Genomic DNA, 16,349 nt, shown 5'->3' with positions numbered 1-16,349 from the left:
GTGCAATAACTGTTATGTATACTATACATTTACTGATATGTAGCTGTGTCGCAAGCTACTATATTACAAAAATTCTATGACTACTAGGTGGCTATAGCCACCTATCTCTATATTTAGATTAGAATATTTAGTTTAAATTAGTGTAGTTAGATTTTTATGTATAAATTGACATACCATATATATTGATAGCTGCATATCGTAGATTTACTGCTTGCTAAAACATTACGATAAATCTTTAGGTAGTCGAAATCGCTAGTTAAAAAGCTGTGGTGTGTATACACACTATAATATACATAAAATGATAATTATAATAACAATAATGTTAATAATAATAATAACAACGACAAAAATAGCAATACTAGTAATAATAACAATAAAAATAATAACATAGTATAATAATAATTTAGCATATGACGTAAATATAAGTAAGTAATAATGAAACGCAATAAGGAGCAAAGTGAGACACTTAAGTACTAGTTTATCTAATACGGTCCAAATGGAAAAAAGTTTTGAAAATGGAGCCAAAAATTTTTTTTGAAGCCTTCTAACATCCTAATATAATACAAAAAAAAAATAGTTGCAGAACTGCAATGGTTAGGTTTCTAGAGATCATTTATTGAGGACACCTACACTTTCTCATAATGTGGGGCAAAATGAGACAGATTATTTTTAAGAATTAATCTAAGGTAAACAAACCAGGTTTTAAAAAGATTAGGAAAATAAATTGTTTTTATAATAAAATATATTCTACAACTCTATCTAAATAATACTATAAATAGATCAACCACACTTCCATCAGTCATATAAATCACATGTCTACAACTCAAATGAGGTCGTAACATAGTTACTTCTTCATTTTATTAGCAAAAATTCTTTGTTTTAGTTTTGTGCCCATTTGAAATCAAAAGAATTTTTTTTCAGTAGCTCTTGCGTGCTTTGCAAAATGTTTCATAAACTCTATGAAAAGATCAGTATATTATGTAAATATTAATATACTGTATATATTAATGCAAACAAAATTTTATAGATTACTGAAATAACCTATAATTTGTTATTAAAATGAAAAAAATAGTATACATTTTACAGGAATAAACACAATAAATTGTTCTTTTTTTAATGCCAGTGAATTTGCAAATCTGTATCTGTATCTGTATCACTGTATCCAATTATTATATATATGTAATATTTACTTTACTAGACTGTTTAATAGGGTGTGTCGATTTTTTTCTTCTTCAAATATCAAAAAAGAGTAGCGAAAAAAAGTATTTTTATGATTAGTTAAGAACAGAGAAAATTTAAGAATTAGATTTCATTAAGCGCTCGGGAAATTTTAAATTTTGAGTTTTTACACTTTTGGTCATTTTAACTTTTATTAATATTTTAATGAAATTGCACTGATAATTATTTTTGTACCTATTACCATGATGTACAACCAGTGCCGGTTTAGCACTACGAGCGCCCTGGGCGAGATTTTTACGCCCCCCCCCTCCCTAACTCAATTTAACCCCATACAAAAAATGGCAAAGGGTAAAATAACCAATTAGTAATAAACAATTAAATAGCCAATTATTAATATAAATAACTATTTATTAAAAAAAAAAACTAGTAAAATTTAGCTTTTCTTGCCTTTCTATCGGCAAACTCTTTTATGAGTTTATCAAAGTCATTTTTTTCAGCAATTTCATTATCGATCGACAAAGTTGCTAAGTTTGTCAACTTAGATTGGGATATTGTTAATCTTAGATAGGTTTTTATCAACTTAAGCTTTGAAAAATTCCTCTCCCCACTAGCAACCGTAACAGGTATAGTCAATAATATTCGCAATGCTATACATTTGGATATAGCTCTTGTAAGTTGCGATCTTTAATAAAATTTAAAACAGAAACAGGAGTAACCACATTCTTATCATACAAAAAAGCTTTCAGACTTAGGAGTTCATGGCACAACATGCTACCGTGAATATCTGACTTAGAGTCCATAGTTAATTTCATTTGGAGGTTACCACAAAGTTTGACAAGGTCAGGTTTTTTCTGAATCTGTTTTATATTGTACAAAAAGACCATGATTCTGAATACTTACTTAACTGATCAAATCTTTCATTGAATGAAGTTAATGTAGAGTCCAAAAGATAGTTAAAAAATTCAACTTCAAATTTTTTTTCTGGGGAAGTTCTCGGCTCATCGCAGGCAGTTTCTCCAGCTTGACGCTTAACACATCGAACTCTTGATGTGGCTTTAAACACAGGCTCAATTTCAAGTTCTCCAGCCAATTCCTTTGCCGTTAAAATCGCAGATTTGAATCCTGTATTTATATATTCCTCCAAAAAAGTGCAGCATTTTTTCAAGATTTCTGTGCATTTACCAAAATCCATGCCTGATTATTGTAGAGATTTACTAACGACATTTACGTGAAAATGTCATGTCAAACAACCAACGAAACTATAAAACTGAAATCTTTTAACTGTTCAGCTAGAGTAGATGCCTCATGAGAGACTTGAACATCAGTTTTTTGATTTTCAATAGCCAAAGTAATTAAAGCATCATGGATGGCACTAATTTGATAACAGACTGCTTTAACACTGCTTATTCTTGCTTTCACTAAGCTTTTTAATGGTATATATTCCCAAGTGATCGGTTAGAATTTTCCAACGATGAACAGAAGCTGAAAACAATGTAAACAACCTCGAAGTACCCCAAATAAAGTGACTGATTTTACAGAAGACTTAGCGGCATCACAAAGTACGAGATTGTAGCTATGACAGGCACACGGTACATAAACAGCGAAGAGATTTATTTTCAAAATTCTCCTTTGAACCCCAATATTTTTTCCTTTCATATTCACCCCATTGTCATAACCCTAACCTCTACAATTGTTCAATTCCAGTCCGTATTTATTTAAAACATCTATAATAACTTTAGTGAGTCTTTCACCAGTCGACTCATTGACAGACAAAAATTCTATGAAATGTTCTTTCACTGATATTTTATCGTCATTTGATGATAAATCAACAAATCGTATTGTCAGTGAAAGTTGCTCTAAAAGAAAATTGTCCTGAGTATAGTCAGCTATAATGGAATAATATTTCAATTTCTTTGCGCGCGATATAATTTGTGACTTCACTTTTGTACCTATCAGCTCTGTTAATTTATATTGTATATCTTTTCTGCAGTAGTGGTCTGAAACATCACCCTACGTAGCTAACCACATGTGCTCCTGCATAACTGGATCAAATTTGACTAAAAGTTGTGCAAAGCCCAAGAACTTTCCATTATTAGGCGTATATAGTTTGTCGGAGGTACCTCTGAACGCCATACTGTCTTTACTAAATAAAGTGTAATATGCATCAATCTAGACAAAACATTCTATCTTGTTATTTCTTTTCTAATCAAATGTTGCTCTTGGCAGTCTATTGTTTTCCCTGTTTTTAATCGTAGTTCAGTGTCGATCTATGAAAGGTAAAACTTCTTATAAGAAATGCTATTCTCATGAAGTTTTAACATTTCTAACAAGTGTTTCCAGTTTTTATATCCTTCAGATATTAAACTCGACGTTGATTTACTATCAAATAGCCGGCAACAAAAACAATAAACTTGATCCTTAGAGACGGAATATATTAACCAACGACGCTGAGTTGTTTCGTTGTTTGCAAAAAATTTTTTTTAGAGAAATGCCGGCCTGTATCATTCTTTGGATAATTATCAACGTGAGTTTGTACTTGGCAGTTAGATATTATATGATCAATTACTTTGCTATTTCGAATGAGTGGCCATATGGCTGGATCCAATATATTCATGAAAACAGTGCTTAAGTCATCTGAAATTTGTATGCACATCGCAAACGGAGTTTGTTGCACATCGCCATCGCAAGTAGATCTTGTAGTTTTAGCACAACTTATCTCATCACTTCGAGAAAGTTCGCCCACAATATCTTCAATAAATATCTGATCTACTGATGTATTCGTTGCTATTCCAGATGTAGATGTCACATTCAGGTCTTGATTTTTTGTTGTGATATATTTCTCTATATTCATAAACTTTTTTGTTTTTTGAAATTCTTTTTCTTTTTCTGCCTTTCGTTTTCTATATTCTGACCCAGATGGTTTGCTTTTGATAAGATCAACGTATTCCGACATTTTGCAATAAATTAAGTATATTGCTGTAAATCCAAATATATTTAAACATAAATTACCACAATAAAACTTCGTTATAACGCTATTTAAGCAAGAGAATTTTTTAAAAGCGTAATTGCAGCTCAACACTTATTGGTTAATGACCCCTATTAGTGTTAAAAGCTCAACATCGATTGGTTAATTACTAATTTATTGTTTTTAAAGCCCCTACCCTCTTCCCCATTAGAGGGTTTGGGCTAGATTAGCCACGACCCTGTTACAAAGTAAGCATTTTTCTTTACAAAAAAATCATTTTTCATTGTTCATGTAAATCTTGCCCGCGAATAGAGTATAAAAACTAACCCTGCTAACAATTTTAACTATTAAAAGTATTAAAGACTTTTAATAGTTAAAATTGAAAGATATTTTTACCAGTAAGCCCATAATTTGACACCCAAATTCTGCAAAATTAAAGTGCTGTTGTTAGTTATCTTCTGTTACAGACTGGTTCAATATCCAGCATTGCTAAACTGCTAAGCAGAATTCCAGTCTTTATTGATTGGCAAATTTGATAGGCATAACTTTGATCAGTGCTTAAATCCTTAATAATCTCCTGACTGAGATATATTAAAGGAGGACCTAAATTTATTATAGTAAAGTTTAAATTGTTTTCAATTTCAGTTGCTGTGTCTAGCATTTTCCAAAGTGGTCCAGACCATTTATTATAACAAAGTGTTACGCCATCTAAATTTTCAATTAAATGCCTTAACCCTAACTCACCAGTGTGTTGATCACAAACAATCCAAACTAACCTTCTGTTCAATTTTTTTTCTACCCATTGCATGACACCACCTGCCCAACCTGTATATACATTTGTGCTATCTCCTCCAATAGCCATAAGATTTTGAATTTGATTCTTTATTTTAACCTATCAATTTAGTGATCTGCAATAACTTCTGCTTCTTTTACCAGCTGTCATATCTGGAACAAAATGAAAAAGATAGTTACCCCCAGGGTCTTTTACAACAAAGTAATGTTCCTCTTTAATAAGGCTAGTAAAAATTTTTTCATTCTACCCTCCCATTAAAAAAATCATCTACTCTCATCTACAACTCATCTACTCTCCCATCAAAAAAAAGGGGTGACTGAGTTTTTTTCTAGGTCTAGCTCAAACTGATTGTGTAATTCTTGTGCTAATTTTTCTTGAGCCCTTTTGATCTTGTTATGATCTATAATAAGATGGAAATCACTCTCGTTTATAAGTTTTGCATCTATCAAAGTAGCTGTGGCTATTTCAGCTGCTTCTCTTAAAATTGTTTGATGTCTCATACTAGCCGATATTTTTGATTTTCGTAGTATTATACATTGATAATGTTTGATTCAGGGAAGATTTACAGTTAGTTGGACAATCTACATGGATTATATACTGCCCATTTTCATCTTGAAATGCTATAGAGGAGCTATTTGCGTAAACTGTTTCCAAAGTTTCGTGATATACATAATCTTAAAAATTATTAATAAGTTCTTTTTATTTTTAATCAGTATCTAAACAAAAATATATGTAACTTTTATTGTGTCTCTAAACATTATTTAACAATTTATTTAACACCCCACCTACTTAATTTCATATTTTTCTGCAAAAATACTATATAAATTTTTAATTCGACCTATTAACTGTACCTCATATAAATATAGAATATAAATGAACAAAACTTTTACAATAAAATAGGTCTTTTGATAGAAAATAATAGTTTTAAACCTACTTGCCTTATCTGTGACTGAAAAAAAAGATACAGATTCATTTTCGTTCATATATATATATATATATATATATATATATATATATATATATATATATATATATATATATATATATATATATATATTATTTTAAAATAAAATTAATACTGACATCTTTAATAACCTAAATAAGTTTATCGGAGCTTTCCTTTTGGTCCGAATATGAAGTATAAATGAAAAAAAATGCATGGTTACGCATTTTCAGTACTTATTTTGGTAAAAACCAAAATAAGTAATAATAAAATGAAAAATTACCAAGCTAGCACTTGCACTGAAATAATTTCATTTTTTAAAATATCACTCCTATTAAAAAATTATATTATTATATTTTTTCACTATTCTTTTTTCTAAATTTAAAAAAGTGGTACTCTAAGAAATAAAAGTAAGTTTTGAAAAATAAAAAATTAAGTAAATATGGCTCAATATTCTTTTGATCACAGATTAAAATAACTTTTAATTTAACATTTTAACAATTTTAATGTGATTAACAATTTTAATTTGGCATTGCGTCTACCGGTAGACGCAATGCCAAATTATTTGGTATACCAAATCAATAGTTATATCCCGTAACAACGCCATAACAACCGATATATAAACAAAAAGTTTGTAAAAAGTTTGAGAAACGATTACTTTATAAATAATTACCTTGTTAAAATTAAGCTAAAATTTTGATATTTTGTTCTTTATTGTAATAAAACTTATTTGAGAGAAAGTTTCGGTCAACGCATTTTAGTTTTGAAATTTTATCACATTAATTTTGTTTGAATAGCATAATATGTTAGAGTTTATATTTCTTGGAGTACCACAAAAATAAATGCAACAAATAAACCTCTTAGAAATAATTTAAACATATTAGGTGAATATAACAAATATAAGTAAACAGTATAATAAACATTTTAATATGTTTGACCACAACTTAACATAGTAAATATTGCATATATATATAAAAAATAAATATATTAGATATTGGCAAAATAAATAACAACAAAACGTATTATTTTGCCCCGTAACATGACTGCATCGAAATTGCCTAATTTCAAGACAATTTTATTAAAGAATTTAACTATGGGTATATGGAAATGATAGAATAATACCTAATGATGATAATAACACGCAAACTTTGAATTTAATATCATATTATACTCTCTAAAGATTAAAAGTTACTAAATAAAAACTATAATAACAAAGCTTCAAAATTCGTAATTGTCATATACCCTAGGTATGAAATGTCAATCTATTCATTTATTTATTTCAAAGTAACTCGTCATATTTTTCCTAACACTAAATGATTTTAGAACTTTTAAAAATCTTTAAAACAATAATTTATGGGAGTAGCATCGTGATAAATGCAATCTTTCTCATTTTTTTCCCTGTCTCATTATGCACCGCATTACACTAATGAGAATTTTTGCTAACTATTTAATAGCTTTTTTAGCGGTCCTCGTGGCTAAACCGCTGTCTTTTTTATTACTTTTATTTATTTTGCCAAATTTATAAACATTGTTTATATATTTATCTTTAATACATTTGTAAATATAAATTTATATCTATACATTTATAAATAATAGGATAAAATTTAAGAAAATGGCAGGAGCAAGTAGAAGACTGCAGTCTTATCATCAAACCTCTTTCATTCGCAACTATGCAATGTGTTCTCACGTGAGATTAAAAAAAATATTAAAATTCATGAATAAAGAAAAAAAAAAATGATAACAAAACCATATACGCTGCAATCTCATATATCAGTATAGAACAAAACTATTTTTGTTTTAATAAAACAATTATTTGTAGTGATTATGGTGACGAATGGGATAAATTATTTTTGGCAAGATTGTTATTATTATATTAATCTTTTAAAAATAGGAGAATATGTTGGCGTCTCTTAAGTCAAATAAGAACTGTTTGATTGCTGCTTTAAAGGAATTTAAGGACTTTATTTTTTATTTCCTCTTTAAAGATCAAGTTCCATAGTCGCAGTCCTTGAGACAAGATGGAAGAGTCAGCTTCTTAAGTGAAATCCTACAAATTTTGAAGTTCTGAAAAGATTTTGTTGGATAATTATGATCAATGATGAAAAATTGATTTACAAAGTATTTTAGTAGCAAGTTGTTTTGCGACTGAAGCATAAATACTATGTTTTGAAGGAGATTCAATTCATAAACATTAGTGGCTCCTATTTTTCTGAAAAATAATTTGGCGTGGGCATATCTGATAACATTGTTATCAATATTCAACACTGTTTTTGCTACGGATAAAGATGTAGCACTTGCCTTACATTTGTAAATAAACCCCAATTTTTTAAATAACGTAATGTTTTCTTACAATTCTGTTGTGTCAACTCTTTAAAAGTTTCCATCATAGTCTTCTGAATAACCTGATGATACACAGCAATATTTTTAAAATCAATCTCAAATGTCGTTGCTAATCCTCTTTCCGTTCTGATTGAATTTTCAATGTCAAAAAAATGCTATACCTGCTATTTGGAAAACCGCTACAGCATGCACCATCTTTAAGAAAAGAAACCCATGTTTTACCACAAATTTAAGACCTTTTCCTATGATGTGTATTGTTTGTAAAGTTATGGAGTCAATAATTGCGAAATGCCATACAAATTACTTACTAATTAATAAACTTATTTCTGTTTATCAATACGGCTTTTTAAAGTTTAGATCCAACTGTACTCAGATCCTGACAATTTTAAACGAGTGGATCACTGCAACCAACAACAAAAAAACTGTTGATATTGTTTATAGAGACTTTGAGAAAGCCTTCGATTCTGTTACTCACTCTAAGTTACTGTTCAAACGGCATTTCTATGGTGTTACATACAAATTGCTAAACTAGATTACAAAGTTTTTAACAAATTTTTCTCAATGTATTTGTATTGATAACTCATATTTAAACAAAATTCTTGCGAAGAGTGGAAAACCTAAAAAGAGCGTCATAGGTCTTTCATACTTTCAGTTTTTATAACCAATTTAATCTTATAATTCGGTGGTGATTGTGGCATCAAGCTGTTCACAGACGACAGCAAGATATATCAAGCAAAAAAAGAAATAGCAACTAGAATAAAAAAATAAAATTTTATTTTAGTTGTTATAATATGCGAATGTAAAATGAATAAAATAAATATAAATTTTTACTTGTTTTCTTTAGTTTATATATTTCTTTAAGATCTCAGATTTTAAATAATGTTATTAACAATGATTTATCAATTGAATACGCAATAATAAATTATTTCATTTTCAATTTCTTTGAATTGTTTATTTTTCAACAATTTCTTACTTTGTTGAAATCCATGTTTTTATTCCTGTGGCGGTTGATGCATATTAAAAAAAAAAGGATTTTTTTTTTATATTTATTATAAAAAGAATTTTTTTTTTTTTCGGATTTATCAACTTGATATTTTTAAGATTCTGTGAACAAGAAAAATCCAAATGCATAAATCGGGAGCACTGAAAAGAAAAGAAAAAAAGAAACGCATACACAATGAAAGAAAAAGAATACAGACACTTTTTCAATTAGGTGTAAAAAAACAACGAATTTAATTAAAAACAGTTACTGAATATGAATGAGAAAAAATCCTGTAAATTTGGAAAAAGAGAAAAATAAAAATGGCGTTCATGAACAAATTACCAATCGCAAAAATGAATTTAGAACATGGACCTGATGCTACAGAAAATTCTAAATTAAGTAGTTTTTCACCAATTAAGTACAAAATTTGACATTGGATTTATTACAGTAGGGTTTCCTACTCAATCAGAAATAAATAATTTTGTTACCAGAGATCATATTGACTTTCCTTTAAAATTGTCAAAAGATGATAAAAATCAAAAATTTCCAAGGTATATCTATGTTTAGAAACATTATTATACTTTTCTAAGAAGAACAGGGATTTTAGGTTTGATAGAGTTTCTTTCTAACTGAGACCCTACTCTAAAGGAACACGTTCTATAAGTAGCTAAGTCACAAAAAAAGGGCGGAAGACTACAAGTATATTACCTCTCAAATGATTCCCAAAACGAGTTTGTTGCTGAATGTTCTGATCTTGTTAAGCAGCTTGTTTTGGAAGAAAGACATTCTGCAAATTACTACGCAATAATTGTAAGTTCTACAACAGATTCATCACTTGTTGAGAAAATAACATTTATTTTACGCTACCAAGTTTACCATGAATCGCGATATGAAATTGCGGAGCAATTTTTGAAATTTGCAGACAAAAATTGACAAAAATTTTCTGAAATTGCTCGAATTATTACAAAAACGTTAGAGAATAATGCTATTCCACTCGCTGATTGTAGGGCTCAAAGTTATGACGATGCGCCAAATATTATATGCGGTAGTGGTAGAGCGCTCGCTTCATAAGTGAAAGGTTCCGAGTTCGATCCTTATCACGCCTCTAGTAGTACCGCCCTCAACTTGTTTCTCCGCGCAGCGGCCTTGTTTGTTAAGGTTTGTGTTTCTGTGTTATAGAGTTGATAGAGGGTTATGCCACAAATAAGTAGCCTCCTAGTCTGTAGTGGCCTTCTCTTTCTTGAGAAGGTGAATTAACAAAACAAACAAAAAAAATATGTCCATTATAATGGACAATATGAAGACGAGCTACAAATAATATGTAGCTTACCTTCCAGGAGTAAAGCCGGCTTTGAAATACTTGCTCCAGCTAAATATTACTTCAAAAATTAGAAACGAAAACCGTGGAGTAATTTGTTATATCAGTACCTATACCTGCATCATTATGTCAGTTGTGTGGCACAGAATATTAATTCCTATTGATATATGCAACAAAGTCATTCATGTCAGTAAAGCGAATTTAGATACGGAAGTTTCAAATATAGAAAGCTTATTTTTACAATTAGTAGCTATTTATGACAGTTGCAAAGCAATGTAGAATAAAGCTAAGCTTGTTGCTTAGGAAAAAAAATTATTTAGGAACGATAGCAGAAAACAATTCCACATAAAAATGTGAATAAAATGAGTGAGGCAAGCGAACCTCCCTTGGAATTTCAATTCCGAAAGCAAATTTTTTATTTAGTATTGGATAATGTTATTGGAGGACTAACAGTTTGTTTTAGCGCCGCAAAACAGATGTCTGAAACCTTCAGCTTTCTTTGGAATTACCAAAAAAATGTCAGAGGAGAAATTAATACAAGAAGTAGCTAATTTTGCGAAAAAATGTTCTGAAGATATAGTCAGTGAAGACTTTGTGCAAGAAATAAAACACATGACAATGATTCACAAAGTAAATTTTGGGAAAAAAGATTTGGGTGCACTGGAAATATTAAATGCTTTAACAGAGTGCAGACTAGAAACTTCCAAACCTCAGTGTCAGTTTGATGATATTTCTTACAGCACTAGCAACAGTAGCACCAGCAGAAAGGATCTTCAGCAAGCTTAAACTTATTAAAAATCTCACGACCTGGCTAGGCTAAGTATTAGGTCTGACATTGCAAAACATAAAGACTTTGATACAGTAATACGTAATTTTGCAAAGAAAAAGGTAAAAAAAGTGTTCTAATTAACAACATTTCTATCATTTATAGATCTTCTGTAGACTCTTCTGTTTAATAAAATTTGAAAATTTTTTCGATATCTTTTAATTTGAATTTATACACACACACACACACACACACACATATATATGTATGTATGTATGTATGTATGTATGTATGTATGTATGTATGTATGTATGTATGTATGTATGTATGTATGTATGTATGTATGTATGTATGTATGTATGTATGTATGTATGTATGTATGTATGTATGTATGTATGTATGTATGTATGTATGTATGTATGTATGTATGTATGTATGTATGTATGTATGTATGTATGTATGTATGTATGTATGTATGTATGTATGTATGTATGTATGTATGTATGTATGTATGTATGTATGTATGTATGTATGTATGTATGTATATATATATATATATTTTTTTTTTTTATACATGTTTATTTTACAACTACAAAGTAAATACAAGTAACCAATCACTGATTGGCAGTAAAGATATACAAATTTAAATCATAAATATAAAGTTCGAAATATACGAAGTAAATAAAAATATAGTTGCTTACAACTCCGAGACATGAATAAAATAAATACCAATTACAACAATATAATAACGTGTACATAATCCGAGAAATATATCTCTAATTACTCCAATTAAAATAAAAAATACAATAAAAATAGATCTGCTAATTTTTCGGAGGAGAGTTTAGATGTTTCACTATAAGTTTATTTACTACATTTCAAAAGAATAATTTGTTTGTAGTCATAGGAAGCTCGCAGAAGACTTAAGTCAGTCTTGTCATCGAGTACCTTTTCTTAGACATGTAAAACACATAAAAATCAGTTGCATACGTGGTATATATGTATGTGTTACATATATACCTTGTTATTGATATTTATTTTTTTTATCGATTTGTATTAAAAGTTAAGTTACATTTATTTATTTATTCAAATTTAAAAAAATTCCTTACAGTTGTTTAATTTGATTATTGTAGTTTTTTAGCTTTTTTTTCAGAGAGTGTTTGTTGTTTAAGTTTAATAGTGATTCGTTTCTGGAAACTAATTTGTTAAATAAATAGGGACCACGATATGTAATTGAGAATTTTGAGAATCTTATTGTTTCAAAAGGTATCTTAAAGTTGCCAGTTGCTCTTGCATTTTATTTATTTATATTGTTTTTAAAAATGTTTGCTGTAAAATGTTCTGGAACCAGACTTAGTTTATATTTAAACATGAAAAGTATATTTTGAAAAATATTTATTTGAAATATATTTAGTGCGTTCATTTGATCCAGTAGGGATTGAGCATGGGTAAATTTGTTTTTGTTGTATACTAGTCTTGAAGCGTGTTTTTGACATAAGTAAAGTGGTTGTAATTTAGGTTTGTGGGTACTGCCCCATGCTATATTGGCATACACGAGATAGCTATGTATGAATGAAAAGTAGATAAGTTTTAGACTTTTTTGTGACAAAAATGGTCTTGCCTTGTAAAGTAAACCTATGTTTTTTGATATTTTTTTCTTTGAAATAAGTTTGTATCGTCGGCAAACATTATAGTTTTAAAGATATTAGAGGCGTTTGGAAGATCGTTAATATAAATAAGAAACAAAAGAGGAGCAAGAATGGAACCTTGGGGTACACCACATTTTGTTTTTAGTAAATTTAAGTTGCTTTTTCTATCTATAATAACACACTGTTGTTTGTTATTAAGATATTTTTTAAACCAATTTAAAGCTTGATTTTTTATACCATAGTTTTTCATTTTTGTTAGTAAAATCTCATGGTTGGCAATTTCAAATGTCTTTGACAAATCAATAAAGATCCCTAATGTGAATTTTTTTTTTTAATGATCTACTTATCTTATTTGAGAGGTCAAGGATTGCATGCTCAGTTGAGTGTATTTTTGAAAACCATATTGACCTTTATTGATAATTTTGTTAGTTTTTAAATATTAATTTAATTTATTATAGATTGTTCGTTCTAGAAGTTTTGAGAATACCGAAAGGATAGAGATTGGTCAATAATTGTTTAAAGAATTGGTTTCTTCTGATTTATAGATTGGTATAATTTTAGAGATTTTTAGCTTATCAGTTATAATACCTTTTAAAATGATGAATTAAATACTTGGTAAATTGGATAACGTATCTCCTCAAAAACATCTGATACTTTGCAAGAGATATCATCGATTCCTGGGGAGTTAATTTTAAGTGATTTAATAACTACTTCAAGTTCGTCTTGATTTATTCCATTAAAATTTAAAGAGAAGTGTGAGCCTGTCAAGTAACTTTTAAATGTATTATTTGGGCATTGAATTTTCGATGCAAGATCAGCACCAATGTTGGCAAAGTATTTGTTAAATTCATTGGAAATATCTCGCTTGTTGTTTGATTCACTTTCATTAGTTATTACTCTTGAAGGCATTTTGTTAACATTAAATTTACTTTTACCAATTATTTCCTTCATAATGTCCTATATCTTTTTTAAGTCACCATTAAATTTTTGTATTTGATTAGAATAATATAAAATTTTGTGTTTTTTTTTTATTTTTTCAAATAGGTTTTTGTATTGCTTGTAGAGGGATAGGTTCGCATCGCTTCTATTTTTTTATGTATTTTACGTATAGTTTTTGTTTTTGTTTTGAGGACTTTCTTATTTCTTTTGTTATCCATGGACAATTTAAATATTTTGCTTTTATTTCTTTTTCTTGAATTGGAAAACTATTATTATATTGTAGGATAAATAAATTTATAAAGTTAATGTACGCAGAGTTTGTGTTTCCTTGGTCACATTCTTGGTAGACCTTTTGCCAATTTGTTGCCGATACCAAGTCCTTAAATTTTTGAGTAGAGGTTTCATCGATAATTCTTTTATAACATAAGATTTTTGAATTATTAATTTTTGTGGATTTTGTGACAAAGAGAAGTATATTGGTCTAGTATAGAAGTAAGTTTTGTGACAAAGAGAAGTATATTGGTCTGGTATATTGGAGAAGTAAGTGATCTGAAATATCTGTTTTTATTATTCCTGATTTTAGAGAAGGATCTTGTATTGAGTTTGTTAAAATATTGTCAATAGCAGTAATAGATTTGAAAGTAACCCTGGTAGGTTTGTTGACAATGGGGAAGATATTAAGTTAAAACATATCGTCAAAGAAATTTTTAGTAATAGCATGCTTGTAGTACATTAAAATATTTAGGTTTATATCTCTAATTATGAATAACTTTTTCTATTCTCTATTTTTTGTAATTATATGTTTCATATAAACCTCACTATCGCCATCGGAGTTTCAATATATATATATATATATATATATATATATATATATATATATATATATATATATATATATATATATATATATATATATATATTATATATATATATATATATATATATATATATATATATACAGGGTTGGAAACTAAGTTTTTGCCGAGTTATAATTTGTTATATCTATGCGTTTATGTGAGAGAAGTAAATCGTTTGAGTTTCTATGTATTCATAGAATATTCTTACTTTATAATTGCACTTAATAAATGAAAATAAATAATATTCAGGTATTTATTTATTGTGAAAATAAAAAAATTAACATTTTTGTTTTATAGGAATTATTGCCAAGGGTATTGTTTTGCGTTTTTTTGATTGCATCAATGAATTTTGACAGAGAAGACATCAGGAAATTAATCTATTACGGTTGGAAGCGAGGGCTGGATACATCCGATATTAACAAGAAGATCAACGAGACGCTGGGTAATGGAGTAGTGAGTCTGCGTACGTGTGCCAACTGGGTATTAAAATTTCGAGAGGGTGTTTACGATGTTAAAGATGATGAACGCATTGGTCGTCCATCCCTTGAACTGGATCAGAAGGTTGATGTAATTCTGCAAGAGAATCGTCATGCAACCACAAGGTTCATTGCCGAGCACCTCCACGTCAGCCACACAGCTGTCAGAAAAAATCTACTGCAAATGGGTAAACGCTATTTAAGGAACATTTGGGTTCCTTATGAATTGACTGAATCTGCCAAAACTAAAAGAGTGGAAATTTGCAGTCAGCTGTTAGAGATGTATGAGAAGAACAATTTCTTACCTCGCCTTGTAACCGTCGACGAGGTATGGATATACTGTGAGAACACTGACACTCATACTCACAGATTGTGGGTGGGTGCAGGAGATGACCCAGTTACTGAGGTGCGACAAATTTTGACAACAAAAAAGCACTTAGCTACCGTATTTTAGGACAGTAAAGGAATTATTCTCATTGACACCCTACCTCGAGGTGAAACAATCACCGCAATTTACTACAGTCACCTCCTAGATAAGCTGAAGGATGCACTCTGGAGGGAAAGAAGACGACGGACAACAGATAGAAGTGTATTCCTCCAGCAAGACAATACCCGCCCCCATTCAGCTTCAGTCACCACCAGGAAGTTGCACGAAATTGGTCTAAAACTTCTACCACATCCTCCATTCTCCCCGGACCTGGCACCGTCAGATTTTTATTTATTTTCACCCATGAAATCGATTTTCATGGGTGAAAATAAAAAAATTTTCAGGGGAAAATTTTCAACAATGCTGCCGAAATTATGCAGGATGTTCAGCTCTGGATCAATGCAAAGCCCCCTGAATTTTTCGCAACTGGCATTGCCAAGCTGCCGGACAGATAGCGAAGATGTATTGAGAGTGATGGTAACTATTTCGAATTCCTTAGAGAGGATGATTAATAAATTTCTTGTTGTATGTTTCATGATTCTCGTAAGTCGGCAAAAACTTAGTTTCAGACCCTGCATATATATATATATATATATATATATATATATATATATATATATATATATATATATATATATATATATATATATATATATATATATATATATATATATATATTGAAGAAAAAATGCAGAAGGGTAAAAAATCAATTTTATAT

At 29.3% G+C, this 16,349-nt stretch overlaps 1 protein-coding gene and 1 pseudogene across 1 annotated transcript; one reads left to right on the top strand and one right to left on the bottom strand.

Annotated features, from left to right (window-relative positions):
* Window positions 1-1,602: 1,602 nt before the first annotated feature.
* On the bottom strand, window positions 1,603-3,312 carry LOC136084226 (uncharacterized; annotated as a pseudogene).
* Window positions 3,313-15,070: 11,758 nt separating this feature from the next.
* Window positions 15,071-15,658, top strand: LOC136083121 (histone-lysine N-methyltransferase SETMAR-like). The gene has a single exon (XM_065802530.1). The coding sequence runs from the start codon at window positions 15,071-15,073 to the stop codon at window positions 15,656-15,658; it is 588 nt and encodes a 195-aa protein (XP_065658602.1).
* Window positions 15,659-16,349: the final 691 nt, after the last annotated feature.

This window comes from Hydra vulgaris, chromosome 08 (assembly GCF_038396675.1).
Source record: "Hydra vulgaris chromosome 08, alternate assembly HydraT2T_AEP".
NCBI lineage: Eukaryota > Metazoa > Cnidaria > Hydrozoa > Anthoathecata > Hydridae > Hydra > Hydra vulgaris.
This window is presented reverse-complemented; position numbering and strand designations above follow the sequence as displayed.

Excerpts from the sequence above, each read along its gene's own strand:
- LOC136083121 (XM_065802530.1), top strand. The coding sequence starts at position 15,071 with ATGAATTTTGACAGAGAAGACATCAGGAAATTAATCTATTACGGTTGG.